Below are 21070 nucleotides of genomic sequence, written 5' to 3'. Positions count from 1 at the left end.
TAGGATCAATGGATTCCTTACAGACATCATAAGAAAAACTCTAGCCACCTCCTTCTGATTGCCAACTCTCTTATATGCTGCTCCTATCTTAAAAAAGTTAAACAATACTCGAGATCAGTGTTTGTACTGAAATAGCACATTACAGCAGGTATCAGGGAATTTACCTTTTTCCCCACTGTAGTGAGATCATAGAGTTGGTATATATAATTTCAGGGAGGAGAGACAGAAATTTTGTTTTTTTCTTTTTTTGTAAGTTTTTGATATTGTAAAATGTCGACCATAAGGTCTTGAACATATATACTTCAATGTTATGTAATGTCAGTTTTATGCTATAAACCATATATATCTAGTTTGGACGTGTTATTATGAAATAACTATAAGAAATACAAAGTATAATCTTAAAGTATAATTAGGAAATAAAATATAAAACAAAAAATTTACATAATGCCACATTATTAGTAAACATACATCATTTCCTTTTCAGAGAAAGAATGGCAAATCATGCTTTAATGAAGACAGTCTGCTCTACTGCTTGACTGACTTGTTGGTGGCTGCGACAGACACGACTACTAGTGCTTTAACATGGATATTACTGATGATGATGACCTACCCTGATATCCAAGGTAATACAGAATAACCATAATTTTTTTTCAATAATTTTTATTTTCATTTTGCATTTATAAAAGACACAAAAATGTTCATATTTACAACATGACTATAACAGAATGTTATACATTGTAGTCAATGTAGAAACATGAAGGTCATATAATAAACCTATTTACACTATATACATGGATGTTTTCTCAAACAAGTTTAAACAATATAAAGACAACACATACATTAATGTTTGCAATACCATATTTTGTTGGTGAGCATATTGCTAGGTTCCCTTATAACATGTTACTCTATAGTGTGCATAGGTTCATAGATTAGTACTAAGCTAACTGCCCTTGTGAGCCATTTTAAGCCTAGTCAGTTATCCCTTGTGAGATTCAAACCCTGCACCTTATGCTTGCAAGGCAAACACCTTAACCATTAGGCCACCCTCCTAACCACGATGCATGATGTTTTATGCTAGTATGATATTAAAGGTTTGTTCACAATTTGCTCGAGTTTTGCTGTTTTTGTTTCTTTTATCGATTACTATTTTGTGAGCTAATAGGTGTTTAATAGCCACTTTCTTAAAACCCTCCCAAGAGATGTTCAGAGTCTATCCATCTGAGGGCTATATATAGTTTCATTAATGAGAGTATGGTTATAAGTCAGTTTGCTTGTTTTACTGAGAAGTTAGATGGATGAATATGTAATATGGTAAATTGCCATGTACGTGTCGGTGATTGATATCCCACTTTTTGTAATTGCAATTTCAATGAATTCCAGAGTTTATAGACACATTTGCAACTTCAATATATATGCATTAAATCTGCTATCTGATCCTTGCAGTGTGGACAGTATGGTGATGTTGTTGCATTGAATTTGTGTAGTAATGCAGGTGTGAAATATGTGTTGTTATTTATCATAAGCTGTGTGGGGTATGTTTTTCAGTGTTAGGTTAATTGCATTTTGTATCTGGTGGTCGTCCAAAGATGGTTGTATTTTCCTCCAGTAGCTAGAGAAAAAGAGGTCTTTCTGGAATTTGATTTCCCCTATCATGTAGTATGAGTTTGTTATAGTTTTCTTTGTCATGAGGATAGTCTCCCAGAGCAGAGTGCATTTTGCCATGTCACTATTGGGTATGGTAAGGTTTTGGAGGTAACTGGAACACATCTCTTTGATTTGTCTAAGCATTATGACGTAAGACTTAAGTAGATTCAGATTACTTCTCATTTCTTGGATAGTGCAATTAAGTACTAGGTAGATATCTTGTATTCTTTTTTCTTTTAATCGGGGAAAGGAATCTAAATCTAGCATCTTGTTATTTATTTTTAAATTAGGATTTTTATGAAGGGGTTGTAATGTTATCAGAGCTTGCCCCAGGTTTAAGGAATGAAATAGTTTTTGTGTTATTTTTATAGAATGTTTTAGAGAGTCCATAATTTTGTGCACTTGTAGATCTTTTTTGTTCAAAAATGGAAGTACTTTGGGATTGACGCCTAGTGATTTGATGTATTTGTAGTATATTATCACCCATGGTGGTGACCAAGTTTTTGCTGATGGGTTATACTCTGCTATTCTCAGTATTCTGTAAGTGTGGATAATAGAATAATACGTTTTAAAATCTGGTAGGTTTAGACCCCTTTGTTCTTGGGGAGTGTTAGTTTCTGGTATGAGATTCTGGTCTTTTTAGGATCCCATATAATTTTTGCTAGGGAGGTATGAATTTGTTTAAAGAATTTATTATGTATAAGTATTTGTGATGCCAGAAATATATACGTTAGTCTAGGCAGTATGTTCATTTTAATTACTGAGACTTTGGCCAGAAATGGAAGCTTAGGATTTTCCACCTTGTACAGTCTTGTATAATGCTTTTCCATTTAAAAGTTATGTTATGTTGGTAGAATTCCTTATTGTTTTGAAAAAAAAATGATCCCCAGGTATTTAATTTCATCTTTTATTTTTATGGTGTCTAAAAGTGGTATCAATAAAATAAGCCTGTTTGGCCTCAAAGGGAAATTATTAGCTTTATTAGGTCTATATTATAACATCAAAGTTTTAAAACTTCAAATGTTATAATATCGAACCCTTTAGAGTGAAAGCTGGCAATAGCGAAGCCTCAGAACATCGAAATTTTACCTAGGGTAAGATTTCGGTGGTCTGTTCCATGGCTTCGCTATTTACAGTACTGTGGTGTGATGGTTATGGACCGGGTTTAGGAAAGTGAGCGAACGGAGGTTATGGATTGGGTTCAGCTAAGTGTGGTGTGATGGTTACGGAAGAGGTTAAGGTAAGTGAGCCAACGGACTGGGGTAAGGTGAGTGTGTGGTAGTTAGGGACTTTAGGGTTAGGGTGTGGGTGAGGTGAGTGTGCGGTAGTGACAGACTTTAAGGTTAGGGGTGGGTTTAGTGAGGTAGGGTTAGGGCACAGGTCAGGTAAATGTGCGATTGTGTGGACATGAGGGTTAGGGTGGGGTAGGTGAGTTAGGGTTAGGGAGCGGGTAAGGTGAGAGTGTGATAGTTAGGGACCTTAGGGTTAGGGTTGGATTAAGGTAAGTGGGTAGCTAGTGGTGTATGTCTGGTTTAGTGTAGGGTTTTGTGAAGTGTATGTGTGTGGATTATTTATTTTGGTGTGCTTGAGTTGTGTGTATGTTTGTTGGAACAGCAAATTTTTTCCCTAGGAAAAAATTTGCTATTCTGACTGTTCGGTTTTCTGGTGTTTCGATTGAATGGGTTCAATATTATAACATTCAAAGTTTTTAGACTTCGATATTATAATATAGACCCAGTTTAATTAAGGTTTAGTTTGTAATTAGACATATAGGAAAATTGTTCAATTGTGTTTATTATTTTGGTCGTATCGGAGTTTGGTGTAGTGAAATATATATTTAAATCATCTGCGAAAGTGGAAAGTTATATTTTGAGGTTATGTACTGAGAGGGATTTATGATAAGTGTTTTGTTTAATATATAAAAACAGTGCTTCTAAGTATAAGTTAAATAGAAAAGGTGATAGTGGGCATCCTTGACTTGTTCCATTTTTTATCGAAATTCTATTTGACCATGTTTTGTTTATGTAAAGAGATGTATAGGGATTACTATAGAGAATTTGAATAATCTGTACAGAGTTGTTAGGTATGTCAGAATAAGGTCATGTTTGAAGTAAGAATTCTAGGTTGACCCTGTCAAATGCCTTGTGGGCATCTACTACCAATGCATAAATGTTAATATTCTTCTGATTTGCAAAAGATAACAATGCATCCAATGTTAGCGTGTTATCACTGGTCTGTCTATGTGGTGTGAACCCGGATTGTTCTGGAGAAATGATTTTCTCTAGTAGGTTTTTTAATCTGTTTGCAAGTATCAAAGTTAGGATCTTTGTATCTATATTTAAAAGGGAGATGGTTCTATAACTATCTGAGTTTTTGGGATCTGCATATTCTTTTAATATGAGAATAACCATAAAAGGTTTGAAATACCACAAGAGCTTAAATCTAGTATAGGATCACATGAAATAGAAGACAAATGATTCTTGCAACTGTTTACACCTTGTCAGTAACCACACTCGAGCTGCATCATCTTCTCAAAAAGGATAGGCCTGTCAAATCAGTGGTAAATTTGTAAATACCCATTCAATCATCTCTTCTCCATTTGAAAGATGACTGCATCACATTGCTTGATTTGCAGTGTGAGTCTATTATAAAGATGTGAAAGGCACATCTCATTACTAAGGGTTTTGCATCCAGGAAGAAAGAGGTCATTGCCTCTCTCTACTCTTCCCTCATTAGGCCAGTCATTGAGTATAGTGCCCCATTTTGCATGTACCTCACTAGACACCTGCAACAACTGGAGAGGCCACAAAAGTACCTCACAAAGACGATCCTAGGCCTTAAACACTTGTCCTATATGGACAGACGCAAAAAACTCCAACTATTCTCTGTCTCATATCATCTACTTAGAGGCGATCTCTGCTTGACTTACAAACCATGTCTGACCCGGTTCTGTTAGAAATGCTACATCTAAAGAAATCCCAATCCCTCCGCACTACATGCTCAAGAGACCTCAACCTCATTACCACAATCAACAGAACAAGCTGGAGGGACAGGTTCATAACTCAGAGACTGCCCATGCTATGGAATAGACTTCCCATACATGTCAAGTGGAGTGCCTCATGGCCCTCTTCAAGAGAAAGCTTGATGAGTGGATGGGAAATAGAAAATTCACCCCCGGTGATCACTCCAGTGGCTCTACTCGACAGAGGCACTGGGAGCTAAGGTAGGGTGGCACAATGCCAGGGTAGTCCTATGGGCTAGGCTTGCAAAGGTTCCAGGATCATTAGCCTAGTACACACCTATGAACCTAGACATACAAATCTGAGGTGAATTGAACTCAGAACCCACCATGCTTACAATGTGCAAGTCATTCTATGTGCACATTAAGCAGTAGAAGCTCATGAAACTTCTCTCTCATATTTTAATCATACATTGTTTCCATTTTTAGGAGTTTTTCAGATACCAACACCTTAATCACCAGTACACATGGTTATATAAAAATTATAGAAAATAAACAACTTACTGTTAATTGCAGAGAAAATATTTCTTTTAAAGGATCATTGTAAGATCTTGCTGATAACATCATTCATTGTTTGTTTTGCCCATTCGTATCTGTAGATGCTCATGTGAGTGTGTGTAAGGGAGGCAGGGACGGTACAAGAGGAGAAAGAACAGTCTGGTTATTTCATTACTGTTATCTAGTATATGTGATCATTGTGACAAAAATGCAGGTGTTACTTGCTGCATGAATCAGAAATCATGGATTAGGCAAAGCAGAAATAGTAACTAAATAACCATCTTAAAAGCAGTCGTCAGCTAGTAAAATTGTTGACAAAGGTTGTACTTGTTTATTTTATTTAAGCTACACAACAGCTAGGTCTTATCTTTAGTATCAAGGATCACACAGCTTTAGTTATTTGTTTTTATTTTCAAATTATGTAGCTAGATGTCAGAAGCTTGTTTTCAAAAGTGTCACCAGATCTACAGCTAGCACACTTGTCTTTGGAGCCTGACAATGAAAAAGCTGTGGGTTCTATTTCAGCATCAGGTACATGCATTTGTTTTTCCAATACTTACTCTGTAGTTCAGCATTAGGGGGTGGTGGACACCTGAGTGTTTCATTCTTAGGATGAGATTTTAAACCAAGACCCATTTGCCTGAGTTGGTAGTAGCCTGAAATGGATGTGAAAGATCCCAAATAACTTAATGAAAAAATGAGTAGGGAAAATCCCCTGTACCCTGGCTAAATTTCACCTCAGGTATTCCCTTAACAGAGACCTCTTGCCTAGTGTGCCTAACCCTTTCCTCAAATTGTAAATAATTATCTCAGAAGGCATGTACACTAATGGAAATGAAAATATAAAAAAGTAACATTTCAGTGCAATAAAACTGTATACAATTCAAAGAATATAAGCATGATAATTACCCAGCTGCTGAAAAATAAACACTAAAATTTGCAATGTGAATCCTAGAGCTGAATCAGATAATTATGATGATGATAAACACAGCATGAAGATGTCCATTGTGTGATATGACCTGAAGACCTGGAACTAAATGTACAGGTAGAAAAGCTCAAGTGATTCTGCTGAGAAACAAAGGAGGAGAACAGCAATCTGTTGGGAGTCCCAAAAGAAACAACGATGGCCAGTCACTCAAGTAAAGAAGTTTGTTTACACAATACCGATCAGAAGAAAGGCTTTGATAAAGATAAGATCATTTTTGTGATTGTATGATGGGGGGATGGGGGAGGTCATAACTTTAGTGCATTTAAAACTGATGTACCAGTTTTATTCTTCAATATTTGAACAGTTTGAGCGTTTCCAATGCAGTCCAGTTTTAGGACTAGAAAACCATGCAAAAGTATGGGGAAGAGAATCTGTATTTGTTCCTTGTAGAGAATATATGTAACTTGAAACAATTCCAAGTTTCCAAGGTGACACTGATGTTTTGAGGTACTTTGCTTGACTTGGTTTGCATACCAAAAGGTACAGTTTTGGTTTTCTTAACAGTAACATATAGTTCTTCAGAAAATCTGTTCTTTAAAGTAGAATAAAACTTAGATAGAATAGTGAAATAAAAGGATCCATTCATGCAGTCATTGTATCATCAGCACAGAGGTAGTTGTTGTTGTTAAGCATATCCATTCATGAAAAGATGAAAAATCAAAGAGGCCCACAGACTGAGCTTTGTAGAACTTGTCTGAAATGGGCTAAGTGGCTTTATTGTCCACTATTGCCCTTAACAAATGATTGGATAAATAAACATTTGTCAAGTTTTTAGCAAGATTAGTGAATCCATACTGGTAAATACAGTAAGCAAGAGTTCATTTGAAATAGAAACAAAGGCCTCTAACAGGTTAAAACCCATGAAACCATTCTTTCATTGTCTCACTTTTGACATACTAGGAACTATGGTGTTGGGGTAACATTATGAACCCCATTACATTATTAATCCTGTTTAAGTTTGTTGTGTGCTTCAAGCTCAGTAATAGCAACAATTTGACTATAGGTTACTCTTTTTTACTATATTGAGGAGGTCTGGAATATGCTATACAGTTACTTTGTAGCTTTTGTTATATTACACTATTGCATATGTCTACAAGCATCCTATTGTGTACTTTATAAATGTTCTCTCGCCTGTACAGCAACTACATTTTACAATGATGTAATATGTTTCTAATTTCGTTATATGCTTTTTGTATGTCTAGTTTGATTGACTTTAACAGGCCATTAACTTTATAGGATATTGTTTAAACTATGTATGTATAGTTCCTCTGTTTATGTATGCATACTGTATATTTTCTTAATGTTGTGCCCTTGCCTACAAGGCCGGTTCTGTGGCTGAAAAGGATCTTCGACCAGTTCACTTACCTGGCTTACACGTTAAATTAAAGTACAGCCCAGTATGGTTAATATAATTTATTACTTTGTGTAGATCACAGTACACGTGTGTGTATTCTATATCTTTAAGAGGCTTAGACGTGCACTTCCTAGTGCCATTTTGAAGAAGCAGCCAGAGAGACACAATGCATAATTGCAGTTGTTACTTTGTATATAAGTTACTTAAGTTAAAGTCAGTAAGTCTCTATAGTGATGGGTTTGTATAAAATAAAGCTGCTTGAACAGAACCCACAAAGACTCTTCTATTGTGTCCGAGATACAAGAGTAACATGGTGTTAGAACCGGGATCGAAGAGAGAAGAATATTCAGAGCCATGAGGTGCAAAGATGACAATGAAGGTAAAGCTGGGAGAAAAGAACACAGACAGAGCCAGAAAGAGTCAAAGGTAATGAGAAATAGCACAAAGTGTTTATTTGATATGGAAGACAAAAAAGGGGCATTACAAGGGCACAAACAGCATTATCAGGCAAGTGGAAAGCACAAAACGTTTGTTAACTGAAGAAAATGTTTAAATAAAAGTATTTGATGAAACAAGCATGGTTATAGCAAAATGAGCATGTTTAAAGCAATATGAGTGCATTTAAGGCAAAGCTGGGCATGTTTAGAGTAAAATGAGCACAAGAAAAGTACATTGGGTATGAAAAGGGCTTAAACAAGCAAAACAAATATAATAATAAAGAAAAAAAGGCACATTAGGCAAAAATAAAGCAAGGCAGCTGTATGTGTTTTAGCAAAGTGCTATGTTTGGGCATAACAACGACTTTGTGTTGTATCAAGGGTGTGACTAAAGTTATTCAAAGTATCTCAAAGTGTGTAAAAGTGCTTACAGTTTGTGTTTGTTTCTGTGTATGTATTTCAAAGAGTTTATTGTGTGCAAAGTGCAACTATTTCATGAAATACAGTCAAAGTATAGCCATTTCGAAAAGTTTCTTGTGCTGGGTGTGTCTATTAGCAAAATGCCACCATTACAGACTGCTTCTAGTACTGTAAAGAGTTGCCTAGTAAGGTACTGCCATTTTGGGGACATTTCAGTGTGCTGTATGCAGTTATTCGCAAAGTGCAATTACTTTGAAAAGTTATTGAGTTTTGGGCAACAGATGTTTGATTTATCTGTATTGTGCAATTACTTGACATGTTTCTTACACTGATAAAAGGTGTTTTCTTGCAAAAGATGACATCACAAGAGTATTACATTGCTCATGATTTATTCAGTCACATTGTAACATTATCGAATGTTTCTTAAAATGATGATAAATGACTTTAGCATTTTAGGCATTCCACAATATTACAAAAGTACCAAAGCGCCCAAGAAGTTTATTTCGTAAGGTTTAGTTATTCGAAGGTACTATGAGTTTATTCATTTGTATAGCTCCGAAAAGCCCAAGAGGTATAAGTTCAGAGCACAAAGGCATTGGAACAAATACTGGTAGTAGTTTCTGGCATATGTGCATGTGTGTATGTTTGTGCTTATTTACAAAACCCTTTGCTGGTATGTGTTAATATGGCAAATGGATTTTGAAAGCCCCTACCACTTGTATTTGATCAGAACATTGCAGAGAATTGGAGAATATTTGAGCAAGAGTATGATATTTTTATACAAGCAGCTTATGTGGATAGAAATGCACACACCAGGGCATTCATTTTGCTAAACCTAGCTGGGTCAGAGGCTATAGAAAGAGAGGGTTAATTTGTGTATGCACCAGCAGTATATGAAGGGGAAGGTGGAGATCATCATATTGTTGTACAAGTTGAATCAACGGAAGATCCCAAGTGTTTGAAGTGCAAGTTCAGAGAAATGTGTAACCCACAGAAGAATATTACATTAGAGAGGCATTTGTTTTGCATGAGAGATCAGAAACCAAGGGAAACATTTGCAGCTTATATAACTGACTTGAGGAAACAGAACTAAAATGTGTCGGTTTGGTGATTTAAAGGATGAACTGACAAAGGAAAGGCTTGTGTGTGGTATTAATAGTGCTACTGTGAGAGAGATTTTATTTCATGACAGTGATTTAATGTTGAACAAAGCCATAGAGATTTGTCAAATCCATGAGGTGACAGAAAAACACAAAAGTGCTGTATGCTTGCGAGTGATAAAAGCATGGTTTCAGTCGGCCCCAGAGCAAATGTAGATAGTATGCGACAGGTGGCAAACAGGAACAGGCCTAAGCATGTGGCAGCTACAGGGTTTCCAAAGCAGGCACATGGCTTTCCAGAAAGTTCTAAGAAAGGAGCTTGCACCAGCTTAGTGCAGTACAAAGCATGAATCAGCAAAACCCAAATCTAGCTTTATTGTTAACTGTCGCAACTGCAGTGCGAATTATGAGTCCAAAAGAGAGAGGTGCTTAGCATATGGTCAGCAATGTCACAAATGCAAATAACGAAACCATTTCCAAAAGTTTTGCAAATCAAGTAAATCCCACACAGTTGTAAAGAAAGGTCACACAAAAAAGCAAGTTGATCAAGTACAGCCGAAGCAGTCAGCTTTCTATGTAGATGGTGTATCAGTGCTTGGTGAAAGAGTTGATGCAGTGAATTTATTAACAAGAAATGAAGTGCTTTGTACTGTTCTGATTAATGAAAAATCCACAGAGCTCAAAGTGGATACTGGTTCAAAGTGTAATGTTATATCAGTAGACACATTTTCTAGGGAGAGAACTAATGAGCAACTCAATGTAACCAGTAGTGCAAGACTTGTTACTTATGGAGGTGAAGAAATTCAAACTGAAGGTTCAGTGATGCTTTCATGTTATTTGGCCGAGAACTGTTACAACTTGTTATTCTATGTAGTCCAAACACCAGTGCAGTCTTTATTGGGTCTCAAAGATAGTTTAAGAATGAATCTGCTTTCTTTTGCTAAAGATGTTCATCATGTAAGTGCATTTCCGAGTTCTAATTTCTCCAAAACCATTTTCAGAGTATGCTGATGTTTTCAATTACAAGTTAGGCAAACTTCCAGTTGTGTAGTCTATGAAGTTAGACCCAGAGGTCATTCCAGTAGTCAGACCAGCAAGAAGAGGTCCAATAGCTATGCAAGATAAAGTTAAGGCTCAGTTGGATAAGATGGTGCAGCAAGGTGTGATTTGTCCAGTCACAGAACCAACTGAATGGATGCTGTCCATGGTAGCCACTCATAAAAATGGCTCAGATGAAATCAGAATATGCATTGATCCAAGAGATCTGAACAAAGCATTAAAGAGACCATATCATCCAATGTGCACAGCTGAAGAAGTCGCAGCTCTAATGCCAAATGCCACTGTATTTTCCATTTTGGATACAAATAGCTCATTTTGGCAAGTAATGCTGGATTGCAAATCCTCATTTCTAACTACTTTTCGTACTCTGTTTAGCAGATACAGATACCTAAGGATGCCGTTAGGAATACATTCTGCAAGTGAAGTCTTTCAGCATGCAGTGGAGCAAACTTTTTTGGGTTATCCTTGTGTCATAATAGTAGACGATCTATTAGTTGGAGGTAATGGTGAATCAGAGCATGACAGAAACCTCAAAAAAGTTCTAGACAGAGCACGTGAAGTAAACCTGAAGCTGAATCCTCTGATATGCAAATTCAGACTTCCAGACGTTATGTCTGTAGGTCATTTGTTTATGAGTACAGGCTTGAGACCTAATCCGACCAAGCAAACAGCTATTCTTGAAATGTCAACACCAGATAATGTACAAGCTTTACAGCATTTTCTGGGCATGGCCAAATATTTTTAGGCAAATTTATACCAGACTTCAGTGAGTTGACAGCACCTTTAAGAGAGCTCACATGCAAAAATTTTGCATGATCATAGTTAGGACAGCATTTGAAAACCTTGAGCAGAAAATTGCCATTCCACCTACGTTAAGATACTATAATGTGACTAAACCAGTAACTCTTTCATGTGATGCTTCAAAATTTGGTCTAGATGCAGTTATACTCCAAGAGAGCAGACTGGTAGCCTAGGCATCTAGAACACTAACCCAAACAGAGATGCATTATGCTCAAATTGAGAAGGAGCTTTTGACAATAGTATTTGCATGTTGCAAGTTTCATGATTATATTTATGGTTGAGATATTCAGATTGAAACTGGCCACCAACCTCTAGTTACTATTCTAAAGAAGCCTATGCATTCCACTCCAGTGAGATTACAAAGAATGATGCTCAGATTGCAAAAGTACAATTTCAAAATGGTCTACACAAAAGGCAAATTGCTCTATCTGGCTGATACCTTATCCACATTGCCCAGAAATAGAAGAGAACCGATTGATGCAGAGAATTTTGACTCAGATATGTCCGTGCGTAATTTTTCTACCACTAGACTTGATGAGTTAAGAGATCACACTCAGACTGATCCAATTTTACAAAAGCTCAATCACTATATTAATATTGGATGGCCGTCAAAGCAATCTAGTGTACCACCTGAAGTGCAAATGCACTTTTATTATAGAAATTAATTGTTGATGCAAGATGGCACTATTTTCAAAGGTCCTAAAATTGTTGTTCTTGTTTCCTTACGACAAGAACATATACAGATTTTGCATTGTGGTCACCCCAGATCCACATCCACTAAGAGAAGAACTAGAGAATTAGTATTTTGGCCTTCATTACGAAAGACATCAATAGAGTATTTTCTTCTTGTTCAGTATGCAGTAGCACTAAACCACATTTGCAGAGAAAACCACTTCAGCTAAATCCAATTCCTGAATTACCCTGGTCTACCGTAGCATCTGATATCTTTGAGTGGAACAATCAACACTACTTAGTTTTGGTAGACTCTTAGTCGAATTGGTTTGAGATTGCTCTACTACTACCTAACCTAACATCCACTGCTATTATTACTAAGTTGAAACGTCATTTCTCAGTTCATGGTAGTTCACACAAACTTTTTTCTGACAGTGGTACTCAATTCACTAGCCAGTTGTTTCAGAAATTTGCAAAAGAATGGGACTTTGTACATGTAACTAGTAGTCCTGAATATCCTCAGTCCAGTGACCTAGCTGAATGTGCAGGGCAGAGTGCAAAGCAATTACTTGAAAGGTCAAAGTATGACAATACCAGTGTCTTCTTGAATCTACTTAATCTCAAAAACATACCCTGTGATGATATTCTTGGCTCACCTGCTCAAAGAATACTTTCAAGACAAGTTAGAGCTATGCTCCCTATTTCCTCAAGTTTGTTGCAGCCTAAACCTAAGAACAATAAAACCATCAAGACTCAATTGTTTAAGAAGCATAACATCCAGAAATCTAGTTACGACAGATCGAGCAGATTACTTCTGCTGAGGGAAGAAGAGATGATACGAATTCAGGCAACAAAAGATTTTGATTGAATAGGACAGATTACAGGTATCTGTGCTGAGCTGAGATTCTACTTGGTAGTCTCTGAGGGGGTGAAGTGTAGGAGCAACTGCAGACATCTTCTTCCTGTACAAGAATCATCATCATCATTGCAATCACATTGTTTCTGTGATTTTGCAGAAACTGTTCTAGTTGCTAAATCTAATTCCCAGTTTTATGTCACATATCATGGATGACCAAGAAGAATGGAGTACGCCTGGTAAAAAAGCACAAACAAACACAGGTACCAGTCACAGTGAACGAACCACAAAAAGCTGTTCAACAGTTTTGAAATAGCTGAGAAAACTGCCACTACATGTTTTCTATATAAATGCAGGCTTCGTTGAAAAGATGATGTCACCAAAATTAAAAATCCAATTTACTGAAGTATAGAAGAAAACTGCCACAACACGTTTTCAATAAAATATTAACGTTGCTAACTGCCACAACACATTTTCGTAGGAGTAACACTCGGACTTCATCAGGTATAAAAATAAACTGTTCTAGTTGCTAAATCTAATTCCCAGTTTTATGTCACATGTCATGGATGAGTATCTAAGCCTAGTATGAAAAATGCAGCAGTGTGGACTTGATTGTATATACATGTGTATTTAGTATTGTATAATGCATGACTAAGGATTACCTGTGATTTCTACATGCCAAATAGTCTCACACCAATTACATGATACATTTCTGAAAGACGGAGAATGTAAATCGCAGTACAAGTGTGTGTATGCTATATAGGTTCATAGATTAGTACTAAGCTAAGTGCTCTTGCGAGCCATTTTAAGCCTAGCCAATTATCCCCTGTGAGATTCAAACCCTGCACCTTGTGTTTGTAAGGCAAACACCTTAACCATTAGGCCACCCTCCTTCCTTTAAGAAGCACATGAGGCTGTATGTGCACATATAAATTCCAGACGTGCAATCTCTATTGGCATTTTGAAGAAGCAGTCAGAGAGAGCATGCATGATTGCGGTTCTTAGTTTGTATATAAGTTACTTAAGTTAAAGTCTCTATAATGATATGTTTGTATAAAATAAACCTGCTTGAACAGAACCCACAAAGACTCATCTATTGTGTCCGAGATAGGAGAGCAACACTTTGTAAGTGTGGTTAGTATTTAGAAGTTATAGTAACACAACTCTTCCAAAACCAATGTTGTTCATCTAATTATGCACTGTTTTATATATATATATATATATATATATATATATAAATATATATATATATATGTATATAGGATCCGGACACATGCTCGACTAGCATATGTCCGAAACACAAAACATCGAACACACATACATGAAAGCGCTTAACATTGACAACATGTGCCTTAACATGTGCCTGTTTCGTAGATTGGACTACAATGTGTGGGTAAGGGAAAACTCCCTTTTCCCCACTGTAGTGCGATCTCAGAATGAGAATAATAAAGTGTGGGGGGTGTGGGGGGTGCAGGGAGGTGAAGCCCCCCTGCAGAAATGTAGATTTTTTTTAACTACACATACATGGAAGTGCTTTTCGATGTTAAGTGCTTTCGTGTATGTGTTTTTGATGTTTTGTGATTCTGACATATGCTAGTCGAGCATGTGTCCTAGACCCATATATATATATATATATATATATATATATATATATATATATATATATATATATATGTGTGTGTGTGTGTGTGTGTGTGTGTATATGTGCATATATATATATATATATATATATATATATATATATATATATATATATATATATATATATAATATATAGTCTTCAGTAGATTAAATGCTACTTATAGAGGGCTGAGCTGAGTAGATAGTAAATGCATGGTTTATAACAAGTCAAAGAAAGTAATAACTACTGCAGATTGCCAAAGTAAAGGGAAATGAACTCATGAAAAGACAGTGTTGACAATATTTGTAAATAGAATTGAAATGGGACTACATAGGCTCTTAAAAATTTTAGACTCAGACCATAGGTACTTTCTTTATATGCATGTTCTTCTCTCTAATAAAGACAGAATGAAATGGAAGTGGAGGTTAATACAAAATAAATTGAGGAAAGGGAGAAAGTCTAAGTGCAAGTAGGTAAAGGGGAAACTCAGAACATTGCTTGAGATGCCAACTCCTGCCACACCCACAGCTCTTAACCTCTTAATAGAAAAATCAAGATAAAGCCAAAAATAATGGGGGGTAAAGCCCCCAAAATAGGGACACATTTTAAATATTGCTCTTCTAAACTTAGAACATTTCTACAATAAAAGTTCTTGGGGGGAATTCAATAAAGCCTACATGTTTATTTCACTGTGTTTGCATTGCTGTGTGATGCAGACATAGTTGCAACCCCACCAACCCCACAGACAATAGACACTGTGCCATGCGACATAGCTGCAACCCCACCAACCCCACAGACAATAAACACTGTGCCATGCTAATCAGCTGCATAAGCAGCTGAAGAGCATGCTAATGAACCCAGGAAGCCTGGTGTAGCAATTCAACAAGGTTGGAAGGAACCATGTAGTCTCTGTACTGGTGTTCTGTCTGTAATCAAAAACTTTTCAAATACAGCCACCGAAAAGAGTTTACGCAGTATATCTCTCAACCTCTTAGAACAAGAAATTTGGACAAAGCCATCAATAATTGGGGCAAAGGTCCAAAACAGGGACAGATTTTAAATATTGCTCTTATTAACTTAGAAAGTTGCTAATGTGACCGGGCTTGTTTTATGAACAGAAGTGCCTCCCCCAAATGAGCAGTACAGTAATGCAGACCATACCTCTCAAACTCTTAGGGCAAGACATCTGATCACAGAATTAAATAATGGGGGGAAGGGCTAGAAACAGGGTAAATATTACACTTACAAGCTAAGAATATTGATAGAACAACAGGTTTTCAAAATGTAGCTTTGATGCCTCACCCTCCAAATGAACAGTACAGTAATGCAGACTGTACCTCTCAACCTCTTAGGGCAAGACATCTGGACAAAGCCATAAATAATGGGGGGAAGGGCCAGAAATAGAGACACATTTTAAATATTACTTTTACAAACTAAAAAAATTGATAGAACATGTTTGCAAAATGCAGCTTTGCTGCCCCACCCCAAATGAGCAGTACAGTAATGCAGGCTGTGCCTCTGAACCTCTTGTTGTATAATCTATTTATGCTAGATGTCCACCAGGACGGCTTTTTTTCTATTTTGGTACAGCTAGGTATATATACTTGTAAAGGTGTTTGTACAGGGCATTTGTGTACACCTCCATATAGGAGTCTTTACTGTCAGTTGTGATGGTAGGTTTAAAACTATGTATGCCATCACTTAGGAAGCTATAGTTTGCTTTGCAAAGATTTTTCCACCTTTTGGATCAGGGGGTCATGTACAATTGCTACACTGAATGTGACTGATTTATGGTCAGACCTTTTCATGGAGGGTCTCACACATGGGGATTGTGCAGCGATCTCCATTGACTAGGTCAAGGGCATTCAAGTCCCCTGTGGGGGTGCATACTCACTGTTCCAGGGCATTCGTGTTTACAAAGTGCAGGAACCTTAGGGCGAGTATGTTTGAGCTCATATATGTATCCCAATTGATGGAAGGATAGTTAAAGATATCCATACCTAGGGTGTTTGGCTGTATTATGAGTGACTCGAGTATATCCAGGAAGACACTCTGTGGGTTTCATGGTTCATGTTAGTGGACCTGTAACTAAGAATGACGTAGAGGGGGTTTCTCCTACAGTTAGTTGGGCTTGTAGTAACTCTAGGGAGTCATACTGCAAAACCAGTCTTGAGGTGTACTTGTCTTTTATGAAGATGGATACACCTCCTCCGTTGGTTCTTTCACATTCATTTTGCAACCTGAAAGTGTGGAAAGTATTATAGCCTTTTATGTCTGGGGGGCTCTCTGTGGTCCTAAACCATGTCTTTCTGACTGCACAAACATCAAGATCCTCCCATGTAAGAAGTGCCTCCATTGAGAGCAGTTTCTGATTTAGACTCCTAGGTTAGCATTAAGCAATGTAATCTTGAGTTTGCATTTGGAGGATATTTTTATGTCAGGAACTTTGTTCTTATACCATTGCCTAAAAAAATCACTATAGGGGAGGCAAGTTCCTTGGCCAGTAACCAAAAGGCAAGAGGTGACAGATGAAGATCATCCCTGGCAAAGCAGTGTGGTCTGTCGACCAGATCATCCCACCCTGAGAACTACTGGATCCCCCTGGAGTGATTAACTCAATTATTGAAGTTGATAATTCTTTTGTTTGTATTGAGGCATCATCCTGGGTGAAGACAGAATGTTGCTTTGGGCTATGGACATACTTGTCTGCGAATATAATCCATTGAGGTATGTCTCAAGCCATTTACTCCAACATGGAGTACAACAGAGGTGTAAACTGTAGTTGTTGTTGAGAGACTTGAGTGCATACATGACTGCAAATTCTGGCACCTGACAGACAGCTGATCATGACTTTCTCCTTGTACAACATGGTGGGCAACATCTGTGTGTCTCACTATGGATTCATCTTTGACCAAGACATTGGTTTTGAAGTGCTTTGCCTTAAGGGCTTAATGGGTGAGACACTGATATGTTTGTTTGTATGTATAGTGGATACTGTTGGGACTATCATGTTTGCAGAATGTTTGCATTTGCAAGGTCTCTGCTCTTTCAGTAAGTTTCTAATGAGTACCTCTGCATATGTGTTTTGCACTTGGTTTGTTGAGGATATGAAGTGTGTGCGCTGACAATCTGTTTGATATCTGCTTTGTTGTTACCTGAGAGAGACAGCATTTACTCTAGATTTTTTGTATACTTACATCTCTCACATATTATATTGGTAAGTGTTAGGAGTACATGGTTATCATATACATGAGGCAATAGAACCTTAACTATGTAAAAACATAAGTACCCTTATTAAGCATATTTAGATGTTCATTCTTAGCAGACTGATGTTGTGAACAGCAACAACTGGGTCTGTCTATGAGGGATGTAGGTGCCACCCCAAAGGCTGTAATAGACTCCAACTGCATTTGAAGCAATGCCCCTCAATAACCCTGTTCAGTTGCAACCCTGATTACTGTTTGGGTGATTGTACAGTTGCCTCTGAGCTGGCACCCATGTCCCTCATGCACAGGGCCAGCTGGTGCTGCTCAAAAACAGGCTATGCTAAAAACAGCCATCCAACTATGCTCAATAAGGGTACTTCTGTTTTTACATAGCTAGGTTTCTACACAACCTAGTGCTATAAGGCTGGTAACCTCATATGAACCTATGAAGTTATGTGCCTATGCAGGCTTCACAAACTGCTGACCCCACATGGCCTGCTGATATCATCTACTATAAGTTCACTTGCACTGTTGTGTGAATCAGACTTGTGTCATGGCACTTACATTAAGTGCTGTCTTCTGTAGACTTACTTAGATAGGTAGGGGTTCTGTTCTCATTGCAGCTGACTGTTTGTGTGTCTAGACAGAAGAGCAGAAGTGAGTATCCCACAGTTACTTCTCCAATGGCATGAATTGCCAGTATTTTGTTACTTGCACATACCTACACATCCATTTCATGCAGGCATCCCAAACTCTTGTCTCCAGCATGGCCTGCTGATGTCAACTACTTTAAGTTCACCTACACTCCTGTATAAATCAGACGTGTGCCATGGAGCACATGTAAAGTACTGTGTTTTGCATTCTGTGTAGTTAGGTAGGGGCTCTACTGTCACTGCAGTCAACTGGGGGTTGTTTGCATGTGTGAGCTGTTGCTTGATGTTATAGAGATCCTTTTACACAAGCATGAAGAACACTGTTATTATCATATTCTTCTCCCCAGACACTGCTGATGTCATCAGCTATAAAGTGTTGTCTGACACACTCCAAGTCAGACTAGAGCTATGGTGCTTGCATTAATTATTATATCCTGTAATCTGTGTACTTAGGTATGGATTCTATTTTCACTGCAGGCAAGTGTGTGTGTGTGTGTGTGTGTGTGTGTGTGTGTGTGTGTGTGTGTGTGTGTGTGTGTGTGTGTGTGTGTGCGTGTGTGTGTGTGTGCGTGTGTGTGTGCGTGTGCATGTATGCGTGTGTGTGTGTTTGTGTGTGAGCTGTTGCTTGACATTACAAACAGAATTTTACACCAGCATGTGAGACACTACAATCTTGTCTGGAACAGACACTGCTGATGTCATCAGCTATATTATATCTTTGGATGTGCAGAACTCCCACTAAGGCAGGGTCAGAAACTGGTCTGGGGGCCAGGCAGTGGTTATGTCTTCCTATACAATAAAGTTTATAGTGACAAGGCTTTTAATCAATCTGCAGACATCATGGCATGGTGTGTAGGCCCTGTGTTATCTTGCTGAGAAAGCCCTGTGGTCTCTCTAACTGCACGTGTCTGGTGAGGTACATGTAAAAAAGAGCATTAGACTCTATTAGTTCTATAATGCAGCTTAACTACAGTGCTGTCATACAGTCCTAAGATGTCACATTTATATCACGTTATCAAAAGATGAAAATAGTGAAAGCAATTTCATTGAACCTAAAATATCTAAACCACATAATATCGAACATTCAGAACAGCAAATTTTTTCCTTGGGAAGAAATTTGCTATTCTGAAACACATGCACACAACACAAGCACAACTAAAAAACATCAATACACACACATACACTTATAATCCTACAATTAACCCTACACTAAACTATACATACACTACTATCTATCCACTTACCTTAACCCAAACCTAACCCTAAGGTCTGTCACTATCGCACACTCTCCTAACCCGCACCCTAACCCTAACTCATTTAACCCACCCCTAAACCTAATTCACCTAACCCGCGCCCTAACCCTAACTCACCTAACCCACGCCCTAACCCTAACTCACCTAACCTGTGTCCTAATCCTAACAACCACACAGTTGCACACTTACCTGAACCTGACCCGTAAATCTCCACCACAGCGCTGAAAATAGCGAAGCCACAGAACCGGCCAATCAAATTCTTTCCCTAGGAAAGAATTCTGTGTTCTGCAGCTTCACTATTTTTAGCGTTCGATTAAAACAGGTTAATATTAGAACATTCAAAGTTATAAAACATCGATGTTCTGATATAGACCCAAGATGTCAGTATGATGGCATGACTTATGATGTGCACAACATAGGCTTTCAATAGCAGTTTGGACACTTGGTGGTCAGAGTTCAGGTTGCTAACTAAATGTGTTCCCAGTGCTTGCATCACTGGATTTCTGCACAGCAGAACTGTTGTCAATGCTGTGATTAACATGGAACTCCACTATTCAGATGGACAACATTACAAGCACACATATCTGCATTTATCTGTAGATCGTGTGCTTTGTCACCAGTCAACTATGTGTGTTAGGTCCTCCTGTACTATGTTATCACCATTGGTGGACTCACTGATTGCACACAACATGCAAGAATAAGCAAAATTGGTAAGCCAAAGGCCATATACATTACCCTGAACTGTCAAACAATGCAGTTCAAACAGTGAAGGGCCAAGCACAGATCCTTGGTGTTTGTCAATGGTGACAGCTCTACTGCTACAGGTTGATTCACCAACTATCACATGATGCATTCTGTCAGTGAGCAAATCATTTACCCATCAACTGACATAAGGATTAATCCCCAGCTTGGAGGGTTTCTCAGTGATACCTGTGTGTGTGTGATTGTGTTAAATCCCTATGGCAGATCACAATAGGTAGTATGCACTGTCTTACCTTCCTCCAGGCCTAGCACATGGAATCAATGTGCTGTGACATCACATCTCAGCTGTGGTGTGATCCAGCACATACACCTTCCTGATATGGTGGAATACACAATTTAACACACCCTATACATGGCCTATGTTCTCGTACAAGTCTGTAAATCTACATACATCCACCTGCATTGGGGAGACAGCACCTGATGCATGCATGTACATCCTGACTCTTCTGGACTGTGAGGTATCCCAATATGTCATCATAGGATCATAGGATCATAGGAGTTTACTAGACTAGCAGCCCCAGGGTCCTTAAAAGCCTAGCCAAGTTCAACCCATGTTCCCAAGGGTGTCTGGTTCAAGCAAACACTAAAATCAGCACCTGTTGTCCCTGTCCAGGAGGGACACATGTGGAACCCCCAGGGTGAATTTCTGGTTACCTATCCAATCTTCCAAATTACATTTAAACAGGACCAACAAAAGGCTTTGTTTAACATGAATAGGAAGCTTGTT

General features: G+C 37.9%; 1 protein-coding gene across 2 annotated transcripts in view; it reads left to right on the top strand.

Moving 5' to 3' along the window:
- Nucleotides 1-21070, top strand: part of LOC122809631 (cytochrome P450 2J6-like) — a 1067145-nt gene that overhangs the window by 677565 nt on the left and 368510 nt on the right. For both annotated transcript variants that reach the window (XM_044081266.1, XM_044081267.1), the window contains exon 7: nucleotides 485-623. In XM_044081266.1, the coding sequence (XP_043937201.1) occupies nucleotides 485-623 (139 nt within the window). The remainder of the gene's footprint in view (nucleotides 1-484; nucleotides 624-21070) is intronic.

The sequence above is a fragment of the Protopterus annectens genome, chromosome 8.part0 (assembly GCF_019279795.1).
Source record: "Protopterus annectens isolate FY-2018-M chromosome 8.part0, PAN1.0, whole genome shotgun sequence".
Taxonomy (NCBI): domain Eukaryota; kingdom Metazoa; phylum Chordata; order Ceratodontiformes; family Protopteridae; genus Protopterus; species Protopterus annectens.
This window is presented reverse-complemented; position numbering and strand designations above follow the sequence as displayed.